The sequence below is a fragment of the Lithobates pipiens genome, unplaced genomic scaffold (genome assembly GCF_037356315.1).
Source record: "Lithobates pipiens isolate NorthernLeopardFrog02 unplaced genomic scaffold, aLitPip1_a1.2 Scaffold_160, whole genome shotgun sequence".
Lineage (NCBI taxonomy): Eukaryota > Metazoa > Chordata > Amphibia > Anura > Ranidae > Lithobates > Lithobates pipiens.
The window spans coordinates 922,919-946,442 of NW_027507749.1; the positions used below are offsets into that span (position 1 = coordinate 922,919).

Sequence of the window (23,524 nt, forward strand, 5' to 3'; positions counted from 1 at the left end):
CGCGAAACGCGAACGGGCACAAACGTTCGCGAAAACGACCGTTCGCCGCGGGCTCCATTGACTTCAATGGGAGGCGAATTTCGCAAACCTTTAGGTCGAATTTGCGGCCACGGGGTAATTATTAGGGGGTAGCACGTAGTCCCACCACCTGGACAATAGCATAATACATGTATGAGGTGAATTTGGGATCGATAACTACAAGCATTTTTTTTTTATTTGGGAAATTGTTCTGACAATTCAGGACTATGGAGCTAATGAAGGCAATGGAGGAGAGGGAAGGTCAGGGACCAGGGTAGGCAAACAAGAGGGTGCAGGAGATACAGAGCACTGACAGCAGCACCGTAATACAGAGCACTGACATCAGCACCGTGACATACAGCGCTGACAGCAGCTCCGTGACATACAGCGCTGACAGCAGCTCCGTGACATACAGCGCTGACAGCAGCTCCGTGACATACAGCGCTGACAGCAGCTCCGTGACATACAGCGCTGACAGCAGCTCCGTGACATACAGCGCTGACAGCAGCACCGTGACATACAGCGCTGACAGCAGCTCCGTGACATACAGCGCTGACAGCAGCTCCGTGACATACAGCGCTGACAGCAGCTCCGTGACATACAGCGCTGACAGCAGCTCCGTGACATACAGCGCTGACAGCAGCTCCGTGACATACAGCGCTGACAGCAGCACCGTGACATACAGCGCTGACAGCAGCTCCGTGACATACAGCGCTGACAGCAGCTCCGTGACATACAGCGCTGACAGCAGCTCCGTGACATACAGCGCTGACAGCAGCTCCGTGACATACAGCGCTGACAGCAGCTCCGTGACATACAGCGCTGACAGCAGCTCCGTGACATACAGCGCTGACAGCAGCTCCGTGACATACAGCGCTGACAGCAGCTCCGTGACATACAGCGCTGACAGCAGCTCCGTGACATACAGCGCTGACAGCAGCTCCGTGACATACAGCGCTGACAGCAGCTCCGTGACATACAGCGCTGACAGCAGCTCCGTGACATACAGCGCTGACAGCAGCACCGTAAGCAGCCCCAGGAGGAAGTCAGCACAGCACAGGGATGGTGTGATCCCCTCATAATAAGAACCCCCAGGAGGAAGTCAGCACAGCACAGGGATGGTGGGAGCCCCTCATAATAAGAACACCCAGGAGGAAGTCAGCACAGCACAGGGATGGTGGGAACCCCTCATAATAAGCAGCCCCAGTAGAAATATGACACCGCTCAACCTCTTCAAAGAGGAGGGTAGGGGCATATAGTACGGTGTGCTTTTTTGGGTCAGGGAAGTGAGCCAAATGAATTAAGAAGGTCTGTGTGCTTGATTCCAAAAATTGTTTATAGACATATACATGGTCTACTGATCACATGTGTTGAATTCCTCCGAGATCCATGCCTCATTCATTTTTAGAAATGTGAGGTAGTTAACACTGTGGTGAGCTAGGCGAGTACGCTTATCGGTCACAATCCCCCCTGCTGCGCTGAACGTCCTTTCGGACAGGACACTGGATGAGGGGCAAGCCAACAGTTCGATTGCAAATTGGGCAAGCTCTGGCCAGAGGTCAAGCCTGCCCACCCAGTAGTCTAGGGGTTCATCACTCCTCAGAGCGTCCACATCGGCCGTTAACCCAATGTAGTCGGACACCTGACGGTCTAGGCGTTCCCTGATGCTGGATCCGGATGACACCTGTCGATGGGTCGGCTGAAAGAATGACCTCATATCCGAAGTCACCAACACATCTTCAAACCGGCCTCTTCTTGCAGGCGCTGTTGGATTGGTACCCGCAAATCCTTCTCTGGGAGTGGGAATTGCTCCTCTGCCAGCGCACGCAAAAGCAGAATGCAGCATTTCTCGAAGCAAGGCCTGGAAGTGCTGCATTCTGACAGCCCTCTGCGACGGCGGTAACATTTCCGCCATTTTGTGTTTGTACCGGGGGTCTAAGTACGTTGCCACCCAGTACTGGTCCTTGACCCTCATGCTTTTTATACGGGGGTCCCTATTAAAACACTGGAGCATGAAGGCCCCCATTTGCACTAAAGTGGAAGCGGTGTGGTGGCCTGGCTCCTGCTCATCATCCAGGATAATGTCGTCCTCTTCATTCTCCTCTCCCCATCCTCGCACAACAGGGATCCCAGAAAGGTTTAAAGCATGCTCTTCTTGCTCCTGCTCATCCGCCCCGGCACCATCCTCCTCTGACTCCTCATCAGACTCCTGTTGTTGACTTGTCTCAGATAGAGTAGCCCCCCCTGGGAATTCATCCAGCATTGCGACTTCCTCATCTTCCCGCTCCTGCTCCTCCACAGCCTGATCAATGACACGACGCAATGCACGCTCCAGAAAGAAGGCATAAGGTACCATGTCACTGATGGCGCCATGGCTGCGACTGACCAGTTTGGTGATCTCCTCAAATGGCCGCAGAAGTCTGCATGTGTCGCGCATGAGCAGCCACTGGCGCGGTGAAAAAAAAACCAGCTCCCCAGAACCGTTTCTTTCGCAGAGTTCATACAGGTAGACGTTAACTGCACGTTTCTGCTGGAGCAGCCTATCAAGCATATAGAAGGTTGAGTTCCATCGCGTCGGGCAATCGCAAATAAGACGTCTGACCGGCAGATGGTGTCGCCGCTGAATGTCAGCAAGGCGAGCCATGGCCGTGTAAGATCTTCTGAAATGGGCCGAGATTTTCCTTGCCTGCCGCAAGATGTCCTGGACCCCAGGGTATTTGACAAGGAATCGCTGCACGACCAAGTTTAAGACGTGTGCCATGCACGGCACGTGCGTGATTTTGCCCTGTTTCAATGCGCTAAGCAGATTGGCACCGTTGTCACACACCACTTTACCAACTGTCAAATTGAGCGGTGTTAGCCACTCATCTGCCTGTGAACGCAAAGCTGAAAGGAGTGCCGGGCCAGTGTGGCTCTTTGCTTCCAGGCACAACAGACGCAGCACGGCATGGCAACGTCTCACCTGGCATGTGGAATAGGTTCTGGGGAGCTTGGGCGGTGCAGTGGAAGAGACGCTAGCAGCGGAAAAGGAGGAGGCAGCTGAGGAGGAGAGGGAGGAGGATGGAGTAGGAGGAGGAGAAGAAGAGTCAGGCCTGCATGCAATCCGTGGCGGTAAAACCAAATCTACACGGGTGCCACGGGTTACATGCTTGACGGCCGTCAGAAGGTTCACCCAGTGGGCAGTAAAACTGATATACCTTCCCTGCCCGTGTTTGCTAGACCACGTGTCTGTGGTCAGATGTATCTTGGCACCGACACTGTGTGCCAGAGATACATTCACTTGCCGCTGAACATGGCCATATAGCTCTGGGATGCCCTTCTCTGAGAAATACTTCCTTCCTGGGACCTTCCATTGTGGTGTTCCAATGGCCACAAATTTGCGAAAGGCCTCCGAGTCCACCAGTTTATATGGCAGTAGTTGGCGGGCTATGAGTTCTGACAAGCCAGCCGCCAACCGTTGGGCAAGAGGGTTATCCGGCGTCATCATTTTTTTACGCTCAAACATTAGGCCCACGGAAGCCTGCCTTTTTGCAGAAAAATGTGAGCTTGGCGTGATGGAAGGTGGAGTGGAGGACAATTGTGAGGAGAGAGGAGAAGGAGAAGTAGAAGACGAGGCTGGACGGTGAGAGCCTGCAGTGTGGCTTTGTGTGTTCCGTTGCTCCCACTGGGCTCGGTGATGGCTGCTCATGTGCCTTCTTAAGGCGGTCGTCCCTAGGTGAGTATTGGGCTTACCGCGACTAACGCATTGACTGCAAAGATTGCAGATGGCAACGCTATTGTCAGCAGCGGACACGTTAAAAAAAGCCCACACTGCGGAGCCATGTGCCGGTGTCCTGGGAGCGCCAGATGTGACCGTACATGGTCGATGACTCGCTCCTGATACATTTGCAGTCTGCTTTGTCCCTGCTGTGCAATGTAAGTCATTGCTGCTTCTCCTCCCTATCTGCTGGTCCATATCTCCCTCTGAACTCCCCTCCTCTTCCTCTCTTGTGGGCACCCACGTGACATCACTAGACACGTCATCATCAACGTCACCTTCCCCACCGCTATAAGTAGAGTAGGCAGCAACACCGGGGACCAACCTCCTCCTTGGGCTGATCTGGGTACTGGCGTCAGACTGCTGAGTAGCGCTTGTTGCTACCTCCTCTTCCTGATCCAATACCAAGAGTGGCTGCGCATCAGAAATGTCCTCTTGATATGGATCGGAAAATAATTCCAGTGACTCAAGCGGAAGGTATGTGGTGGTGGTGGTGGTGGTCGTGTTGTTGGTGGTAGTGTCTTTGGGGGTGCACATAGCAGAGAGTGAAGAAGAGGGTGCAGATCGAGAGGATGAGGAGGGTGCAGAAGAGTAAGGCTGAGCGAGCCACTCAACCAAGTCTGGTGCATCCTTTAAAGTAATTGAACGCACCTTCTGCAACTTCCCACTTTGGCTCAAGCCTGTTGCTCCTGCCCTACCCCTACCACCCCTGCGGAAGGGCCTGCCTCTTCCTCTGCATGTCATTTTTTAAATGACCCTGTGACAAAACTCTTAGTCCCTATACCGCTGAAGGACTGCTGCAGTATAGGTGAGCGGTCAGCAGTGGTGCACGTCAACCCTATCTATTGTGGACCTATAGCGGTCCTTACAGAACAGCAGACTGTACCGCACTCAAGCCTATGTACCGTAGCACCCTATACCAAGTTACCAGTCCTTATAAGAACTTTTGTGGACCAAGCAGGTTGTGTATTAGTGTTTAGCAGACTGTACGTCAGTCCCTATACCGCTGAAGGACTGCTGCAGTATAGGGCAGCGGTCAGCAGTGGTGCACGTCAACCCTATCTATTGTGGACCTATAGCGGTCCTTACAGAACAGCAGACTGTACCGCACTCAAGCCTATGTACCGTAGCACCCTATACCAAGTTACCAGTCCTTATAAGAACTTTTGTGGACCAAGCAGGTTGTGTATTAGTGTTTAGCAGACTGTACGTCAGTCCCTATACCGCTGAAGGACTGCTGCAGTATAGGGCAGCGGTCAGCAGTGGTGCACGTCAACCCTATCTATTGTGGACCGATAGCGGTCCTTACAGAACAGCAGACTGTACCGCACTCAAGCCTATGTACCGTAGCACCCTATACCAAGTTACCAGTCCTTATAAGAACTTTTGTGGAACAAGCAGGTTGTGTGTTAGTGATTAGCAGACTGTACGTCAGTCCCTATACCAATGAAGGACTGCTGCAGTATAGGGCAGCGGTCAGCAGTAGTGCACGGCAACCCTATGTATTGTGGACCGATAGCGGTCCTTACAGAACAGCAGACTGTAACGCACTCAGGCCTATGTACCGTAGCACCCTATACCAAGTTACCAGTCCTTATAAGAACTTTTGTGGACCAAGCAGGTTGTGTGTTAGTGATTAGCAGACTGTACGTCAGTCCCTATACCAATGAAGGACTGCTGCAGTATAGGGCAGCGGTCAGCAGTAGTGCACGGCAACCCTATGTATTGTGGACCGATAGCGGTCCTTACAGAACAGCAGACTGTACTGCACTCAGGCCTATGTACCGTAGCACCCTATACCAAGTTACCAGTCCTTATAAAAACTTTTGTGGACCAAGCAGGTTGTGTGTTAGTGTTTAGCAGACTGTGCGTCAGTCCCTATACCGCTGAAGGACTGCTGCAGTATAGGGCAGCGGTCAGCAGTAGTGCACGGCAACCCTATGTATTGTGGACCGATAGCGGTCCTTACAGAACAGCAGACTGTAACGCACTCAGGCCTATGTACCGTAGCACCCTATACCAAGTTACCAGTCCTTATAAGAACTTTTGTGGACCAAGCAGGTTGTGTGTTAGTGATTAGCAGACTGTACGTCAGTCCCTATACCAATGAAGGACTGCTGCAGTATAGGGCAGCGGTCAGCAGTAGTGCACGGCAACCCTATGTATTGTGGACCGATAGCGGTCCTTACAGAACAGCAGACTGTAACGCACTCAGGCCTATGTACCGTAGCACCCTATACCAAGTTACCAGTCCTTATAAGAACTTTTGTGGACCAAGCAGGTTGTGTGTTAGTGATTAGCAGACTGTACGTCAGTCCCTATACCAATGAAGGACTGCTGCAGTATAGGGCAGCGGTCAGCAGTAGTGCACGGCAACCCTATGTATTGTGGACCGATAGCGGTCCTTACAGAACAGCAGACTGTAACGCACTCAGGCCTATGTACCGTAGCACCCTATACCAAGTTACCAGTCCTTATAAGAACTTTTGTGGACCAAGCAGGTTGTGTGTTAGTGATTAGCAGACTGTACGTCAGTCCCTATACCAATGAAGGACTGCTGCAGTATAGGGCAGCGGTCAGCAGTAGTGCACGGCAACCCTATGTATTGTGGACCGATAGCGGTCCTTACAGAACAGCAGACTGTACTGCACTCAGGCCTATGTACCGTAGCACCCTATACCAAGTTACCAGTCCTTATAAAAACTTTTGTGGACCAAGCAGGTTGTGTGTTAGTGTTTAGCAGACTGTGCGTCAGTCCCTATACCGCTGAAGGACTGCTGCAGTATAGGGCAGCGGTCAGCAGTAGTGCACGGCAACCCTATGTATTGTGGACCGATAGCGGTCCTTACAGAACAGCAGACTGTAACGCACTCAGGCCTATGTACCGTAGCACCCTATACCAAGTTACCAGTCCTTATAAGAACTTTTGTGGACCAAGCAGGTTGTGTGTTAGTGATTAGCAGACTGTACGTCAGTCCCTATACCAATGAAGGACTGCTGCAGTATAGGGCAGCGGTCAGCAGTAGTGCACGGCAACCCTATGTATTGTGGACCGATAGCGGTCCTTACAGAACAGCAGACTGTACTGCACTCAGGCCTATGTACCGTAGCACCCTATACCAAGTTACCAGTCCTTATAAGAACTTTTGTGGACCAAGCAGGTTGTGTATTAGTGTTTAGCAGACTGTGCGTCAGTCCCTATACCGCTGAAGGACTGCTGCAGTATAGGGCAGCGGTCAGCAGTAGTGCACGGCAACCCTATGTATTGTGGACCGATAGCGGTCCTTACAGAACAGCAGACTGTACCGCACCCAAGCCTATGTACCGTAGCACCCTAGACAGACCAAGTTACCAGTCCTGATAAAGAGCTTTGTGGAACAAGTGAGTTGTGAATGATTAGCAGACTGCAGCAGAAGGGCAGCAGTCAAGTATAATATTCTTTCTATATTTGGAAGAAAGAATATTATACGTGTACAAGCCTATTACCGTACCACTGATACCAGTCCTGAAAAGAACCTTTGTGGAACTAATAGTAACAGCAAGTCTTTAAAATTATCCTCACTGCCTGACACACTGCTTCCTGCCTGTCCCTATACAAATTGGCAAAAAAGAGTAGGCTGGAACGATTAGCTGGAACAGCTCTTTTGTGGACCTGATAGTAACAGCTAATGATGATGATGATGATGATGATGAAGAAAGACTAATCTGGCTGAGCTGTCCCTAAAATAGCAGCATACAGCGCTCTGTCCCTTTATCTAAACTGACAAAAGAAACTCAGGCTGCTGACCTAACACCTATACCAGTCCTGAAAAGAACTTTTGTGTACCAAATAGCTAGCGTTTTCTCTGTCCCTACTCCACACAGGATCCTTTCCCTACAGTGACAGAAGAAAGAATGTAAAATGGCCACCGGATCGGGTGTATTTATAGGTTAGGGGGAATGTCCAAGTGTCCATGAGCTGTCATGTCTCAATTGGTTGTCCTGTAACACATGATAAACGTGTCACGAAAGGTTAAAGTTCTTGTATACATTAAACACGTAAGTCCGCCGGGGCGAACGACGGAAAAAGGCGTTCGAACCCGCGGACGGCGAAAGTCGGAAATTCGCCGCGAAACGACCGCCGGGCGAACCGTTCGGCCATCACTAGTCACAAGCATGTGTACTGATCCACAGCTTATGGCTTTATTCCTCTGCCAAATCTCTGTAAACATCTCTTGCAATAGAAAAAAAAAAAAAAAAAAGCATGACAGGAACCCTTAAATGTGATACCTGGGGTCAAAAAGACCTCAGATCTAACATTTACACTAAAATGCAATAAAAAAAAATTAAATAAATAAATAAATGTAAGCCCTTGTACACACGGTTGGACATTCTGACAACAAAATCCGTCGGATTTTGTCCGAAACTGGTGTTGCATACACACGGTCGGACAAAGTTGACGGAAAATCCGATCGTACATAACGTGATGACGTTATTTCGTTATGACGAGACTACGCTCAGGCTAGTAGCCAATAGCTTTGGTCTAGGAATCTGATATGAGCATGCGTGGCACTTTGTCTGATCGGAATTCTCTACACACAATCGGACAAAGTCCGATTGGATCAGTTTTATAGCTCAGCTCTAAAACTTTGTCCGTCGGATATTCCAATGCAAACAGTCCGACGGAGCCCACACACAGTCGGATTATCCGACAACAAGGTCCGATTGGACATTTTCCGTCGGAATGTCCGACCGCGTGTACAAGGGCTAATGTTTTTTGGAATGGTATGGAGCCAAGTGGGGGCCATCTTTCCCTCACTTGGCTCCAGGCTGTTGAGGGGAGAGGACCCGATCGTCTTAGCAGCTACCAACACCTCCAGTAAGCGACACAGATGACCAGAGCCCAGTGGGAGCGGGAGCCTCTCCTGCCCCCGATAAAAGTGATCCTTTGGTGAATTCACCACAGAGACCTCTTTTATATGTAATCTGTTGAAGAGGATACCGGGGTTATGGCAGTTAGCTGCTGCCATAACAACAGTATTCCACTTCAAACAGCCGACGTACAAGGACGGTGGGCGGTCCGCCAGTAGTTAATCATTGTTTACTATGGTTTTCTGGAATGTGGTCAGGTTGTAATCTCAGAAGTAACCCTTATGTGTATTTTAAAACCCTGTCTATATCCTGCAGACCTGATGCTGAAGAGTACAAAAGCATTTTGGCGATGATGAAAGCTGTCAATGAGGTTAACAAAGACCTCAATCTTCTGCCCAATATCACCCTGGGCTATCATATATTTAGTACTTGTAATGATCCAAGAAATACTTTTGGATATGCCACAAATATATTGTCTGGAGGAAAGGAAGCTCCTAACTATTACTGTCGGGGACGTGGAGAAGTGGGCGGTTTTATTGGTGAAAGTACTTTTCATACAAATCGTGCGCTAGTCCAGTTACTTAGCCTGTATCGGTATACGCAGGTAAGTGATCACGTCAATATATTATGTATGTAATATGGTGGGTGGATTTACTAAAAGCAAATAGACTGTGTTCTTTGCAAGTGCAGTTGTACTAATTTTAGCCAGAGCTTGGGATATGTGGTAAAGCTTCCCTTCGGAGAGAATACCCAATCAGGTGCAAGGAAAAGAAAAAAAATAAACAGCATTTTCTGCGCGAAATGAGTGCAACTGCACTGGCAGAGTGAACAGTCTATTTCCCATCCTGAAGTGTCTAATAGATGTCTTAGTTCAGTCAAAGTCGTAACTTTACTTTTCTAGAATGAGTGCAGATCAGAATGAAAAGAAATTTGAATATTTCAGGTGCATAGAGTATTGTAACTTGGAAAAATGATTCAGTGATTGTCAGGGCTTTGTTTCTTGGAGAATAGGTGCAGGAACTCGACCATGTCCGCCACGCACACATACCTGCCAAAGGGCATCAAATAGTAGCTCTTTTCTTTGCATACACCCCCGTCCCTTCACTGCCCTCATCTTCTCCCCCTCTTTAAAAGCTCCACCATCTGTCACATGTCTTACCTTTGTTGCAATATTAGGCTGAAACACCTATCCGGCTGTAGTACCTCCCAGCATACTATACTCTAGTCACTTGCAAGGGAGATCATGCAGTAGAAGCATCAACAATTGGTCACCAGGGAAAAAATGAAGACCACAGAGGGTGTAGCCTACCACGGCCCCTCTCCTGCCCATGACTGCACTGAAACCTGGGCACCTGTTCTGTATCTCCCTTATCCCTGTCCGGCACTCAGTGGGATCTGCACAGGAGATCTGACCTGTGGGAGATGAGCTATCACCTGTAAATGTAGAATCTGGACTTCAGTGCTACCACGTGATAGTGGCATCCACCCACGGATCCTAAAAGAATTGAGCTCTGTAATTTCAAAGCCATCGTATCTAATTTTTAGGGACTCATTCATGACAGGAATAGTACCACTGGATTGGCGCAGGGCCAATGTGGTGCCTATATTTAAAAAGGGAACAAAGTCTTTACCAAGTAACTATAGACTTGTTAGTTTAACTTCTATAGTTGGGAAGATACTGGAGAGATTAATAAAAGACCACATAGACGAGTTCTTGCAGGAAAAAAATATTTTAAGCAACAGACAGCATGGAATCATGAAAGACAGAAGTTGTCAGACAAACCTGATTTCTTTTTATGAGGTTATGAAGTAAAACCTTGGACAGAGGGGTGGCGGTGGAAGTGGTATACTTGGACAGAGGGGTGGCGGTGGAAGTGGTATACTTGGACAGAGGGGTGGCGGTGGACGTGGTATACTTGGACAGAGGGGTGGCGGTGGACGTGGTATACTTGGATTTTGCAAAAGCGTTCGATTACAGTTCCACACACACGGCTCATGGGTAAGGTAAAGTCTACAGGTTTGGAAATATCAGTTTGTAGATGGATAGAAAACTGGCTAAAAGACAGAATTCAGAGAGTCGTGGTTAATGATTCTTACTCTGAATGGTGTAAGGTTATCAGTGGTGTACCCCAAGGTTCAGTGTTGGGACCCTTACTTTTTAATATCTTTATGAATAATATTGGGTTTGGGATCAAAAGTAACATTTCCATCTTTGCAGATGACACCAAGCTATGCAGTGGAATAACGCCCTTACAGGATATCTCCAATTTACAAGCCAACCTCAGTGCTCTGTCTAATTGGGTGACTATGTGGCAGATGAGGTTTAATGTTGAGAAATGTAAAGTTCTGCACTTGGGGGCTAAGAATATGCATCATACATTTTAGGGGGAGTACAACTGGGGGAATCCATAGTGGAGAAGGATCTGGGGGTTTTGGTAGATCATAAGCTCAATAATAGCATGCAATGCCAAGCTGCGGTTTCCAAAGCGAGCAAAGTCCTTTCCTGTATTAAGAGAGGTATGTACTCCAGAGAGAGAGATATAATTCCCCCCCCCCCCCTGTTTAAATCATTAATAAGACCTCATCTGGAATATGCAGTTCAGTTTTGGGCTCCAGTTCTCAAAAAGGATATAAGGGAACTGGAGAAAGTGCAGTGAAGAGCAACAAAACTGATAAGAGGCATAGAGGAGCTCAGCTGTGAGGAAAGATTAGAGGAACTGAATTTATTCACTCTTGATAAGAGGAGATTAAGGGGGGATATGATAAAAATGTACAAATATATAAGGGGTCCATATAGTGAACTCGGTGTCGAGTTATTCACTTTACAGTCAACAAAGAGGACAAGGGGGCACTCCTTACGTCTAGAGGTAAAGAGATTTCATCTCCAAATACGGAAAGGTTTCTTCACAGTAAGAGCTGTGAAAATGTGGAATAGACTCCCTGCAGAGGTGGTTCTGGCCAGATCAGTAGATTGCTTTAAGAAGGGCCTGGATTATTTCCTAAGTGTACATAATATAACTGGGTACTAAAATTTATAGGTAAAGTTGATCTGGGGAAAATCCGATTGCCTCTCAGGGGATCAGGAAGGATTTTTTTCCCCTGCTTTAGCAAATTGGATCATGCTCTGCTGGGGTTTTTTGCCTTCCTCTGGATCAACTGTGGGTATAGAATTGGGTATATGGGATTGTATGATATTATTATTATTATTATTAAATTTTTTTGTGGTTGAACTGCATGGACTTGTGTCTTTTTTCAACCTAACTATGTAACTATGTGAGCGACGAGCAGCAGACTCGAGCCAGAGGTGGTGGAACTGAGTTTCTCCTAGTTCCTGCTGACAAAAAGCTCCGGTGATCGTTATCCACAAATCCCATTGGGTCCCACCACTTTACTTAACAGTTTTAAAGTTTTAATTGCTTGAACAAGGTAGCGCTCCAGATGGTTCAATCCCACCTTGTCCCTTCGGTAGGTTCTTAGAGATGTCATCTGGTGTTTTGGATATAATGCCCAGAATATTCGCTCAACAATCAGGCGCTCTAAAAAAAAAAAAAAAAGTATTTGTTTCATTTGTTTAAGTCTCCTTTTAAGTAGTTAAACTGGCCAGAACTGTATATATATGGATATCTGACAACATTACTGTATTGTATGTGCAGGATCTGTACAAGAAATCATTTCATTCAGTAGAGTAGTCAGTGACTTCCTTCACAATTAAGCATCCTCAATAGGTTCCACCATTACTTCCAATTTGGAATCTCACCGTCCATAGATGGCAACTTAAAAGACCGTCCCACACTGTGAATCCCTTGTAATCTACATATAGGGGTGGGGGGACAGAAGCAGGGGATCACAGATTACAGCACAATGCAAATTAAAGCAGTTGTAAAGGATTTTTATATTATAATAATAAACATGTTATAGTTACCTTCATTGTGCAATGGTATTGCACAGAGCAGCCTTGTACCCCCTCTTCTGGGGTCCCCCAATGACACTCCCTCCTCCTCGTTTTCTGTGTGTGCCCCCATAGCAAGCTGCTTGCTCCCGAGCATCCATTGACACACATAGTGTAGCTCGGCCCTGCCCCCGCTCTCTCTTCACATGCTATGATTGATAGCAGCAAGAGCCAATGGCTAGTGCCACTTCAGATGGGCACAGCACCGGATTTAGATAGGATTTGGATACGTGTAAAGGGAGGTGAGGTGGTGCAATTTTTACCCTAATACAGAGAATTCATTAAGGTAAAAAAAAAATCTATACTTTAGAACCACTTTAAGCAATCAAGTGGCAACATTAGGGGTCCATCAGGTGTGTGCATGGAGAAATACATATTTCTGCAGAGAGAAGTCCTATGCATGAATAAAAGTCAGGAAGAAATGAACAAGAAATGCTAACATTGGGTGTAGAGCTAGAAATCGATGGAGATCTCCATTCACACCACCAATGTTCACAGGCAACTGTGAATGTGCTTCTGGTGTCATTACATGACACTAGCACAGTGCAGGGGTGTAGATCTACCCCCACCCCCAGAATCCTGCAATTTTCCAATAAGAAAAAAGTGGCACATATTTGTGACCTGGAAGGACAATTATAAATGGTTTTCCATTTTTTTTTTTTTACAAATAAATATGTGAAAAGTGTGGGGGGGGGGGGGGCATTTATATTAAGCCACCCCAAGTTAATACTTTGTAGAACCGCCTTTCACTGCAATTACAGCTGCAAGCCTTTTTGGGGATGTCTCTACCAGTTTTGCACATCTAGAGAGGGACATTTTTGCCCATTTTTTCTTTACAAAATATCTCAGGCTCTGACAGATTGGATAGAGAGCGTCTGTGAAGAGCAATTTTCAAGTCTTGCCACAGATTCCTAATTGGATTTAGGTCTCGACTTTGACATTCTAAAACATGAATTTGCTTTGATCTAAACCATTCCATTGTAGCTCTGGCTGTATGTTTCGGGTCGTTGCCCTGCTGGAAGGTGAACCTCCATCCCAATCTCATGTCTTTTGCAGACTCTAACAGGTTTTCTTCTGTATTTAGCTCCATCCATCTTCTCATCAACTTTGACCAGCTTCCCTGTCCCTGCTGAAGAAATGCATCCCCATAACATGATGCTGTTACCACCATGTTTCACGGTGGGGATGGTGTGTTCAGGGTGATCTGCAGTGTTAGTTTTCTGCCACACATAGCGTTTTGCTTTTAGGTCAAAAGTTTAATTTTGGTCTCATCTGACCAGATCACCTTTTCCCACATGTTTGCTGTGTCCCCCACATGGCTTCCCGCAAATTGAAAATGGGACTTATTATGGCTTTCTTTCAACAATGGCTTTCTTCTTGCCACCTTTCCATAAAGGCCAGATTTGTGGAGTGTACAACCAATAGTTGGACAGATTCTCCCACCTGAGTCGTGGATTTACTCCAGAGTTACCACGGTCCTCTTAAATACTCCCATTTTGTTTTGGTGTTGTACTAATTTGAATAAATGGTGGTTTTGTTATAATGAAAATAAAATAATTTCTTTTTTGAATTTACGTATATATAGCGACTCTTTTGGAGAATTCTGTTTCTCCTAGTTTTTCTTTTTCTCTACCATGGGCCTCTTGGCTGCTTCTCTGATTAATGCTCTCCTTGCCTGGCCTGTCAGTTTAGGTGGACAGCCATGTCTTGGTAGGTTAAGTTTAGCTAGATCTGAATGCAGTTCTTTCCTGGTGTACTGTTTCTAATATACTTCAGGCAGGCAGGTGATTCAGTTAGCTGCAGTTTATTTAATGCATATATACAGTCAGTCTTGTGTATATATATATATCTACTGTATCCAGTTTACTTAGATCTGACTGCAGTCCGTTCCCGGTGTACTTTTTTTATTATACTGTCGGGCAGGAAAACCTGAAATTTCAAGGTACATTAGATAGCTTGTACAGAACTTCTGTAAAGGAGAGATATGGGCCTATTTTAAATTAGATAGATATATTAAATTTTACAGGAAAGATTTAAAGCTAATATATTCATTCTAACCAGGGTATTTGGTCACATCTAAATTATGTATCCACCTTGTTTCGAGTTGTAACAAGGTGAAATCGATCTCACCACCCCGGGCATGCACATGTACATGCTCGAGTGCGGAGAATCGAACCATGCTAGAATCAAAATTGTGTTGGTGGCCAATATGTCTGTTGAGAGCCGTAGTACAGAGGCGTTTAAGCAAAGGTAACATATGATCACTAATACGTTTGAAAAAAGGATGTTTTGTTTTGTCGATGTAGAAACATCCAAAACTGCACATAGCAAGATATACCACCCCTACAGTTTTACATGTAACATTGTATTTGACCGTGTGTTGATAACCATTAGGTAAGAGTATTAGTAGAGTTTGAAATAAATGAGCAAATGTCACATGTCCCACAAGGGAATGTGCCACATTCACTCAATTTGAAAAATCGTATTTTTGGAGGCGAAGTGACTAGTTATAAGACGATCTTTCATAAACAGTGATCTCCGATAGGTAAGTATAGGATAAGGTTTTATATATTTCTGAATAGTTTGATCAGCTGTTAATAATGGCCAGTACTTCATAAAAAATGCCTTTCATTTGAGAATGCTGTCATGAAAATTGAGTTAGAATGCGGACTGACTGGTCAGTGGAAGGAGGTTTCTTTGAATGAATGAGATCATTCCTATTCAATTTAGCCACTTTATTTTTAAGAGTGATTTGCTATACCCTCGCTGATGTAGTCTAAAATATAAATCATTGGCAGCAGATTGGAAAGCAGCATCCAAAGTACAGTTGCGTCTAAGGCCCAAGTATTGACTACATGGGATGCTGTCAAGCAATGGCTGAAGATGTGCACTGTTGGCATGTAAAATGGTATTGCCTGAAAACGGTTTACAATAAAGAGAGGAACGGATGATTCCACTATTGTTAATATGTATCTGCAAATCAAGGAAATTAATCCTTGACTGATTGCATTCCATTGTGAACTTTAGATTATAGTCATTAGTGGCCAGCAAGTCCACCAGCTGCAAGAGTTCAACCTTGGTACCTGTCCAAAATAACAGGATGCCATCAATATAACAATGCCATCCTAGGACATGCTGCAATAAGTTGGAAAGTTGAGCGTTGGCAAAAAGTTACCTCTCCCACCCCTCCAGGTACAGATTGGCATATGAGGGGGCACATTTGGTCCCCATTGCCACACCCTGCACCTGGAGATAGTGGGGGGAACCAAACAAAAAAATATTATGGGTCAGGATTAGGGATGAGCTTCGTGTTCGAGTCGAACGTACGTTCGACTCGAACATTGGCTGTTCGGTCGTTCGGCGAATTCCGAACGTTTGGGCCGTTCGCGTCAAAATTCGAGTGGCGCACGCACGGACCACAATGCACTGCGGTGGCGCAGTGCATTGCTGGCTCATGATTGGCCAAGCATGCACTGTGACCCCGCATGCTTGGCCAATCGTAGCGCCAGCAGCGAGGAGAGCCATGATTGGCCACAGGCATCCTGCCTGTGGCCAATCATAGCTCAGGCTGTGTAGTGCACGCCCCACACTATATAAGGCCGCCTTTGAGGCGGCCTCGTGTAGTGTGTTAGCATCTGAAGCAGTGGGTGTTCTGTGTACCTTCAACACAGTACACACCAATCGTTTTTGGCTGATTTCCTATCTTGCTGCTGTGTAGTGGTTGTTGTCTGTGCCCTGACCGCAGTATACACCACTATATTCACCTCACCTATATAGCTAGTGATCTAGCTTTAACCACTTAACAACTGCCCATTGCCGATTAACGGCTTCAGGGTGGTTGTTTAACTCTGAGAGGCCGTTAATTAACGGCCTCCCAGAATTCTGCTCTTGCGCGCCCCCTGGGGCGCGCACTCGAGAGCATCCGTGACCGCCGGCGCATCACTGATCACGGTAAACGGCCGCTCGTCGCGGCCGTTTACCACGTGATCGCTCCGTCAAATGACGGAGTGATCACTTGTAAAGAAACCGGCGTCATGTTATGACGCCGGTTCCTCCCTCCCCTCTCTGTACCGATCGGTACAGCGGAGGGGAAAGAGATCGGTGTCAGCAGCGATGTGGGCTGCATCTGCAGTGCCCACATCGCTGCTCACCGAATTTAACCCCTCAATTCCCTGCCAATACTCTGCAATACCAGTGCATACTCTGCAGTACCCTGCCATTACTCTGCAGTACCCCGCCATTACTCTGCAGTACCCCGCCATTACTCTGCAGTGCAGTACCCTGCCATTACTCTGCAGTACCCTGCCATTACTCTGCAGTACCCCCCATTACTCTGCAGTACCCCCCAATACTCTGCAGTACCCCCCAATACTCTGCAGTACCCGCCATTACTCTGCAGTACCCCGCCATTACTCTGCAGTGCAGTACCCTGCCATTACTCTGGAGTACCCTGCCATTACTCTGCAGTACCCCCATTACTCTGCAGTAACCCCCATTACTCTGCAGTACCCTACCATTACTCTGGAGTACCCCCCAATACTCTGCAGTACCCTGCTATTACTCTGTAGTACCCCGCCAATACCCCGCCAATACTCTGCAATACCCTGCCATAAATTGCCATACCCAGCCATACTCGGTGATACCCTGAAATACCCAGCCATAGACGCCCCCCACCCCTCACCGCCCTCCGGTGCTTCTACCAACTCGCCAGTACGATCAAAGCCAGAATATTTTTTTTATTTTTTATTTCAGGCTTCCCAGCCTAGAGGTGAGATGTGGGGTCATATTGACCCCCAGATTTCACTGTAAAGAGGACCTGTCACCCCATATTCCTATTACAAGGGATGTTTACATTCCTTGTAATAGGAATAAAAGTGATCAAAAATATATTTTTGGGGAAAAAAATGTCAAACTAAAATAAATAAAGTAAAATGAACAATAAAAAAAAAAAAAAAAAATTAAAGCGCCCATGTCCCCATGTGCTCGCATGCAGAAGCGAACGCATGCTTTAGCCCCGCCCACATATGAAAACTGTGTTCAAACCACACATGTGAGGTATCGCCGAGAACGTTAGAGCGAGAGCAATAATTCTAGTCCCAGACCTCCTCTGCAACTCAAAACATGTAACCAGTAAAAAAAATTTTAAGCGTCGCCTATGGGGATTTTTTAAGTAGCGACGTTTGCCGCCATTCCACGGGCATGTGCAATTTTGAAGAGTGACATGTTTGATATCTATTTACTCAGCATAACTTCATCTTTCACTTTATGCAAACATTGGGCTAACTTTACTGTTTTTTTTGTTTGTTTTTTAAGCACAAAACTGTTTTTTCCCCCCAAAAAACGCGTTTGAAAAATTGCTGTGCAAATACCGTGTGAGATAAAAATTTGCAACGACCACCATTGTATTCTCCAGGGTCTTTTGGTATGCATATGCTGTGTGTGTGAAATAACCTGATAATATGACAATTTTGTGGAAAAAAAAAAAGGAAATAGGCCGTCAGTACTTCAGGTGTGATCAATTTTCAGATATTGGCACCATAGCTTGTGGACTCTATAACTTTCACAAAGACCAAATAATATCCACCAATTTGTACTTATTTTTACCAAAGATATGTAGTAGTATGAATTTTGGCCAAAATTTATGAAGAAAAAATTACTAATCTGCTAAATTTTTCTAACAGAAACGAAGAAAAATTCATTTTTTCGCAGAATTTTCGGTCTTTTTTCTTTTATAGCACAAAAAATAAAAAACTGAGAGGTGATTAAATACCACCAAAAGAAAGCTCTATTTGTGTGAAAAAAAGGACAAACATTTCCTATAGGTCCAGTGTTGCATGACTGAGTAATTGTCATTCAAAATGTGAGGGCACCGAAAGCTGAAAATTGGTCTGGTTATTAAGGGTGTTTAAGTGCCCAGTGGTCAAGTGGTTAATAATAGAGCTTGCAGTCAGTAGTGTTAGGAGATAGTGCGTGCTGTCTGCGTGCTCTGTACCCAGTACATACCGCTATAATATAGGGCAGGCCCCTACTTTCAAACATCCAACTTACAAACATCTCCTACTTGCAAACGCAAGGAGACAGCAGCAAGTGAGATGAAAAAAGATGGACGACAAAACAAATTATACAGGGGTGATAACCCTTCCCTATGTTTTCCAAAAAGCTTAAAAATAGTTTGTTTGACTGGAGCTACACTTTAAAAATGTACCGGTTGAAAATTACAAACAGATTCAACTTAACACAACAAACCTACACAGTCCCTGTCTTGTTTGCACCGCCTGTATACTGCTGTTCTGAGTATATAGGGCCTGGGGGCCACACGCATTTCCTTTTTTTAATATGGGTACGGGGTTCCCCTTAATATGCGTACAAGACCCAAATAGGCTGGTAATGGGCAGGGAGGGCTACCCATGCCATTTTTCTCAATGATTTTCAACCATATTGCAGGAACCAGATATAACATTAAAACCGCAAGCAGTTTTAAATGGTGTTATTTCCGTTTAATGTCATTTTGTGCAGGGACTGTTCCAAACACGGGAAACACGTGGCACTTCACAGGCATACTACAGACACCCCCCAGGCACCATATTTAAAGGAATATTTCACCTTTTTGTTTTCACTTTAATCGTCATTAAAATCAGTGCTCCCGCCAAAACGACAGTTTTTAAAACTTTTTTTTGCAGTGACCCATGTCCCCTGAGGCAGGAGGCAGGTCCCCAAACCCTTTTTACGACACTATCTTGCATATTAGCCGTTACAATTAGCACTTTCCATTTCGAACGTTCGAGTCCCATAGACTTCAATGGGGTTCTAACGTTCGTTTCGAACGCGGGGGTCGTTCGCAAGTTCTGGTGCGAACCGAACCGGGGGGTGTTCGGCTCATCCCTAGTCAGGATGAACTCAAGCAGCTGGAGGACGAACTGGCCATAAGATTCGAAAGTAAAACCCCGTTCATTCAATTGTGTTTGAATGACCTGAATTCCTTTCTTGTGCGGAATCAAATTAGACATTCAACATCAAGGGCCACTAACTAGGTATCTGGAAGAGGTGGTTTATCGTCTAGAATACGAAGTAGGTCGATTGTATCTTTTAAATACGAAGATAAAGATATCACATGTGGAAACAAATACTTATCGACTAAAGCACTCGCGTTTTCAGTCAATCCTTGACAACCTGACACGATTGATCAGCCAGGAGGATTGTCCATTGATTTATGTAGTTTAGGTAATGAGTAAAAAGTAGGTGCTCTTGGATGCTTAACATTGAGATACTTCCAGGTGTTTAAATCAATAGTGCCAGATTGATAGGCCTTAAAAATTAAACAATAGTATTCGGCATTGGAGTTTTCAGCTATGGTTTTGGAAATAGGGCAATACCAATGTCGGTTGTCAAGGATGTCCAGGCACATATTTTCATAGGCCTGGCATCCATAACACAGACATTGCCCCCTGGTTTGATCAACAGATCTGGGTGGCATTGAAGATCTTTGAGAGCTTTACGATGTTTAGGTGATAAATTGTGTGATTGTTGGTCATCTAACTCCAAATTTTTAATCTCAAATGTAATTTGTTGAACAAATGCCCAACTATTTGGGTTTGTTTGAAGTAGAGGAAATTATTTTGATTTTGTTTTAAAAGATGTAGATAGTCAAATATACTTTCAGGCAGGCAGGTGATTCAGTGAGCTACAGTGCATAAAATATATATACCAGGGATCCTCAAACTACAGCCCTCCAGCTGTTGCAAAACTACACATCCCATGAGGCATTGTAAAACTCTGACATTCACAGAGATGACTAGGCATGATGGGAATTGTAGTTCCTGAACAACTGGAGGGCCATAGTTTGAAGACCCATGATATATACAGTCTCCTACATATATATATATATATATATATATATATATATATATATATATATATATATATATATATATATCCACTGCATTCTAGTCTAGCCAAGCCTACAGTCAGTCTGACTGCAGGCCATTCTTGGTGTACATTTTCAAATATACTTTTAGGCAGGCAGGTGATTCAGTGATCTGCAGTGTATAAAATATATATACAGTCTCTTACATATATATATCCACTGAGTTTTAGTCTAGTCAAGCCTATATCTGGCTGCAGGCCATTCCTGGTGTACTTTTTCTAGTAAACTTCAGGCAGTGTTTTGCTAATAAACAGATGCTCACAGGCCACAAAAAGAGGGCAAGCAGGCTCTGTGTCTACAGCAAACAGTGCTGCTCATGGACACGGTGCATCCCCAGCAAGTGGCTATGGGGCACACTTGACCTTTTTTTCGGCAGCTGGCCGTGTTGATCCACAACATGCAGAAGATTTAGTAGAGTGGATAACTAAGCCGTTCTCATCCTCCTCATTCTCTGTCACCCAGGCTCAGAGGAGTTTGCCTGTCAATGCAGCTGCAGTGTCATCAGTCACTCCACTGGCTCAGTATCATCAGTCACTCCTTCTCTAGCCCCACTATCATGCATAAAGGAGTCCCCCGAAATGTTCGACCACAGTGATGAGGAGGGAGGAGACAATGAGGTCACTGACTCTATATGAGTGCCTGATAGAAGAGAGGAGGAGGAGGAGGCACATCTCCAATGAGGCAGGATGCCCTCCAGAGGCCAGCTTCAGGGCAGCCACCCGACTGCATCACATCGCAGAGCTCTGCATGTGCAGGATGCTGCTGACTGCCCACATATTTTGAAAAGTTCTTTGGTGTGGGCTTTTTTGATACGTGTGCAACAGATTGCACCATTGCTGTGTGCAACACATGTCTGAAGCGTATCAAGCATGGCCAAAACAGCAGCCGCTTGGGCACAACATGCTGGACCAGACACATGACCCATGTAGTACGTTGGCAACAGTGCTTAAAAGATCTACACCAAAGAACAAAGCAGACCTCTCTTTGCTCCTCATCAGCTGGGATCTCCAACACCCCTATACCTTCAGTCCTCACCTGCACTGAAAGGAATGAAGGTGTAGAATTAGGTGTGTCAAGTACTTGCAGGCAATCTGCTATCGTTACACCAACATTCAATTGTAGCAGGCAAATTTCCCTACCCCAGTTGCTTTGTGGAATGTGCGGTACCTCGGTGGCAGGTTCCCAAATGCCATTTCTTTTCACAGAAGGCCATTCCGGCTCACTACCGGCATGCGGAAGGCAATGTCTTGGCCTCGTTGGACAAGGCAGTCAGCGGTAAGGGGCATATTACCGCTGACTCATGGTCCAGCAGGCATGGACAGGGACATTACCTTTCTTTCACTGCATGCTGGATAACTCTGCTGGCAGCTGGGAAGGATGTAGGACAGGGTGCAGTATTGTTTTAGCTTGTTCTCCCACCACGCCTACAAAATGCTAGTAGTGGTGATTCAGGCTGACCTTCAAATGGAATGCAACCTGCCCAAAAACCTCATCATTTGTGACATGCCAACCAGGTGGAGCTCAATGTTGGCAATGCTGCAGTGGCTGCACATGCAGCAGAGGGCCATCAATGAGTACGTGCCTGAGTATGGCACCAGGACAGGGTCAGGGGAGCTTGGCTTTTTTTTGCCATGCCAGTGGCTACTGATCAAGGATGCATGCACTGTCCTGTCACCATTTGAGGAGGCCACAAGGATGGTGAGCAGTGACAGGGCATGCATCAGTGATACTGTCCCTCTTGTCTTCCTGTTGGAGCACGCGCTTTGTGGAATAATAGACAGGGCTCTTGAGGCAAAACAGAGGGAGGAAGGGGAGGACTTCCTTACCTCTCAAGGCCCCTGTCGCAGTACTACTTACAGTGAGTCCACAGGCGAGCAGGTGACATGAATCTCCCAGGGCGTGGAGTCTAAGGGCCAGCCGGTATTCTGCCAGGGACCCCCTCACAAGGGTTTGGGCTTAGCTGCGTGCTGACTCCAGGTCACAACCCCCATGTCCACCCTGCTCGCTAGGGAAGTACCAGAAGACACTGTTAGACAAGGATGGATGGCTGGGTGAAGCAAAGGAGAGCCGAATAGTGAGCCAAGGTCAGGGCGGGGTGCAGAGAATGTAATCAGAACAAGCCGGGTCAGTGCACAAGAGATAAGTTCACGAGAGGTCAGGTAAAACAGGTTACATGAAGAAAGCTCAGAAACAAATGTTGCTCAAGCAACCAGTAGCTGGTTTGAAAGGGATTTAAATAGAGAAGCACATGAGGGGCTGGACAGGAAGTAGCAGGAAGGAATCATATATTAGGCAACAGGTGAGGGGCGGCGAAACCCATAGCTGCAGAGTGTACAGAGCTGAACACCAGCTAGTGGAACAACAGGTGCCAGCCGACCTACAACAGTAAAGGTGAGACACAGATCAGCTCCGCAGCTGATCTGTGACAGCCCCCTTTATCCAGACAGTATTCCTTCAGGCCCGCCGATCACACAGGAAGAGGAGGAGGAGGATGAAGATTGTGTCAGCATGGAGGTGGATCCTGGCATTCAGCATCAGCAGCAGTCTTCAAGGGATCATTTTCAGTCCCCAGAAACCCATGGATTTGTACATGGCTGGGAGGAAGTGGCTGTGGATCATGTCATCCTTAGTGACCCAGAGGACTCTGCATCAAATGCCTCAGCAAACCTTCATTGCATGGCCTCCCTGATCCTGAAAAACTTGCGAAAGGACCCTCGTATTCGTGGTATCAAGGAGAGGGATCATTACTGGCTGGCAACCCTTCTTGATCCACATTACAAGGGTAAGGTTGCGGAATTTATCCAGCCTTCGCAGAGGGAGCAGAGGATGAAACATCTTCGGGAGACCTTGCAGAAAGGTTTGTGCAATGCGTTTCCAAAGCCTGGGGGGGTTACAATTTCCTGGTCTTCCTGGACAACGTATTCCTGAGGCTTCAGTCAGTCACAGAAGTAGCAGTGGAGAAGCTGGCCATCTGACCGGTGCGTACAGACAATTCTTTAGTCCGCAGCCCCAAGGTCTGATAGGT

General features: G+C 46.4%; 1 protein-coding gene across 1 annotated transcript in view; it reads left to right on the forward strand.

Moving 5' to 3' along the window:
- Nucleotides 1-23,524, forward strand: part of LOC143986459 (vomeronasal type-2 receptor 116-like) — a 61,964-nt gene that overhangs the window by 19,637 nt on the left and 18,803 nt on the right. Inside the window, exon 6 of the mRNA XM_077484804.1 lies at nucleotides 8,942-9,230. Coding sequence (XP_077340930.1) covers nucleotides 8,942-9,230 — 289 coding nt within the window. The remainder of the gene's footprint in view (nucleotides 1-8,941; nucleotides 9,231-23,524) is intronic.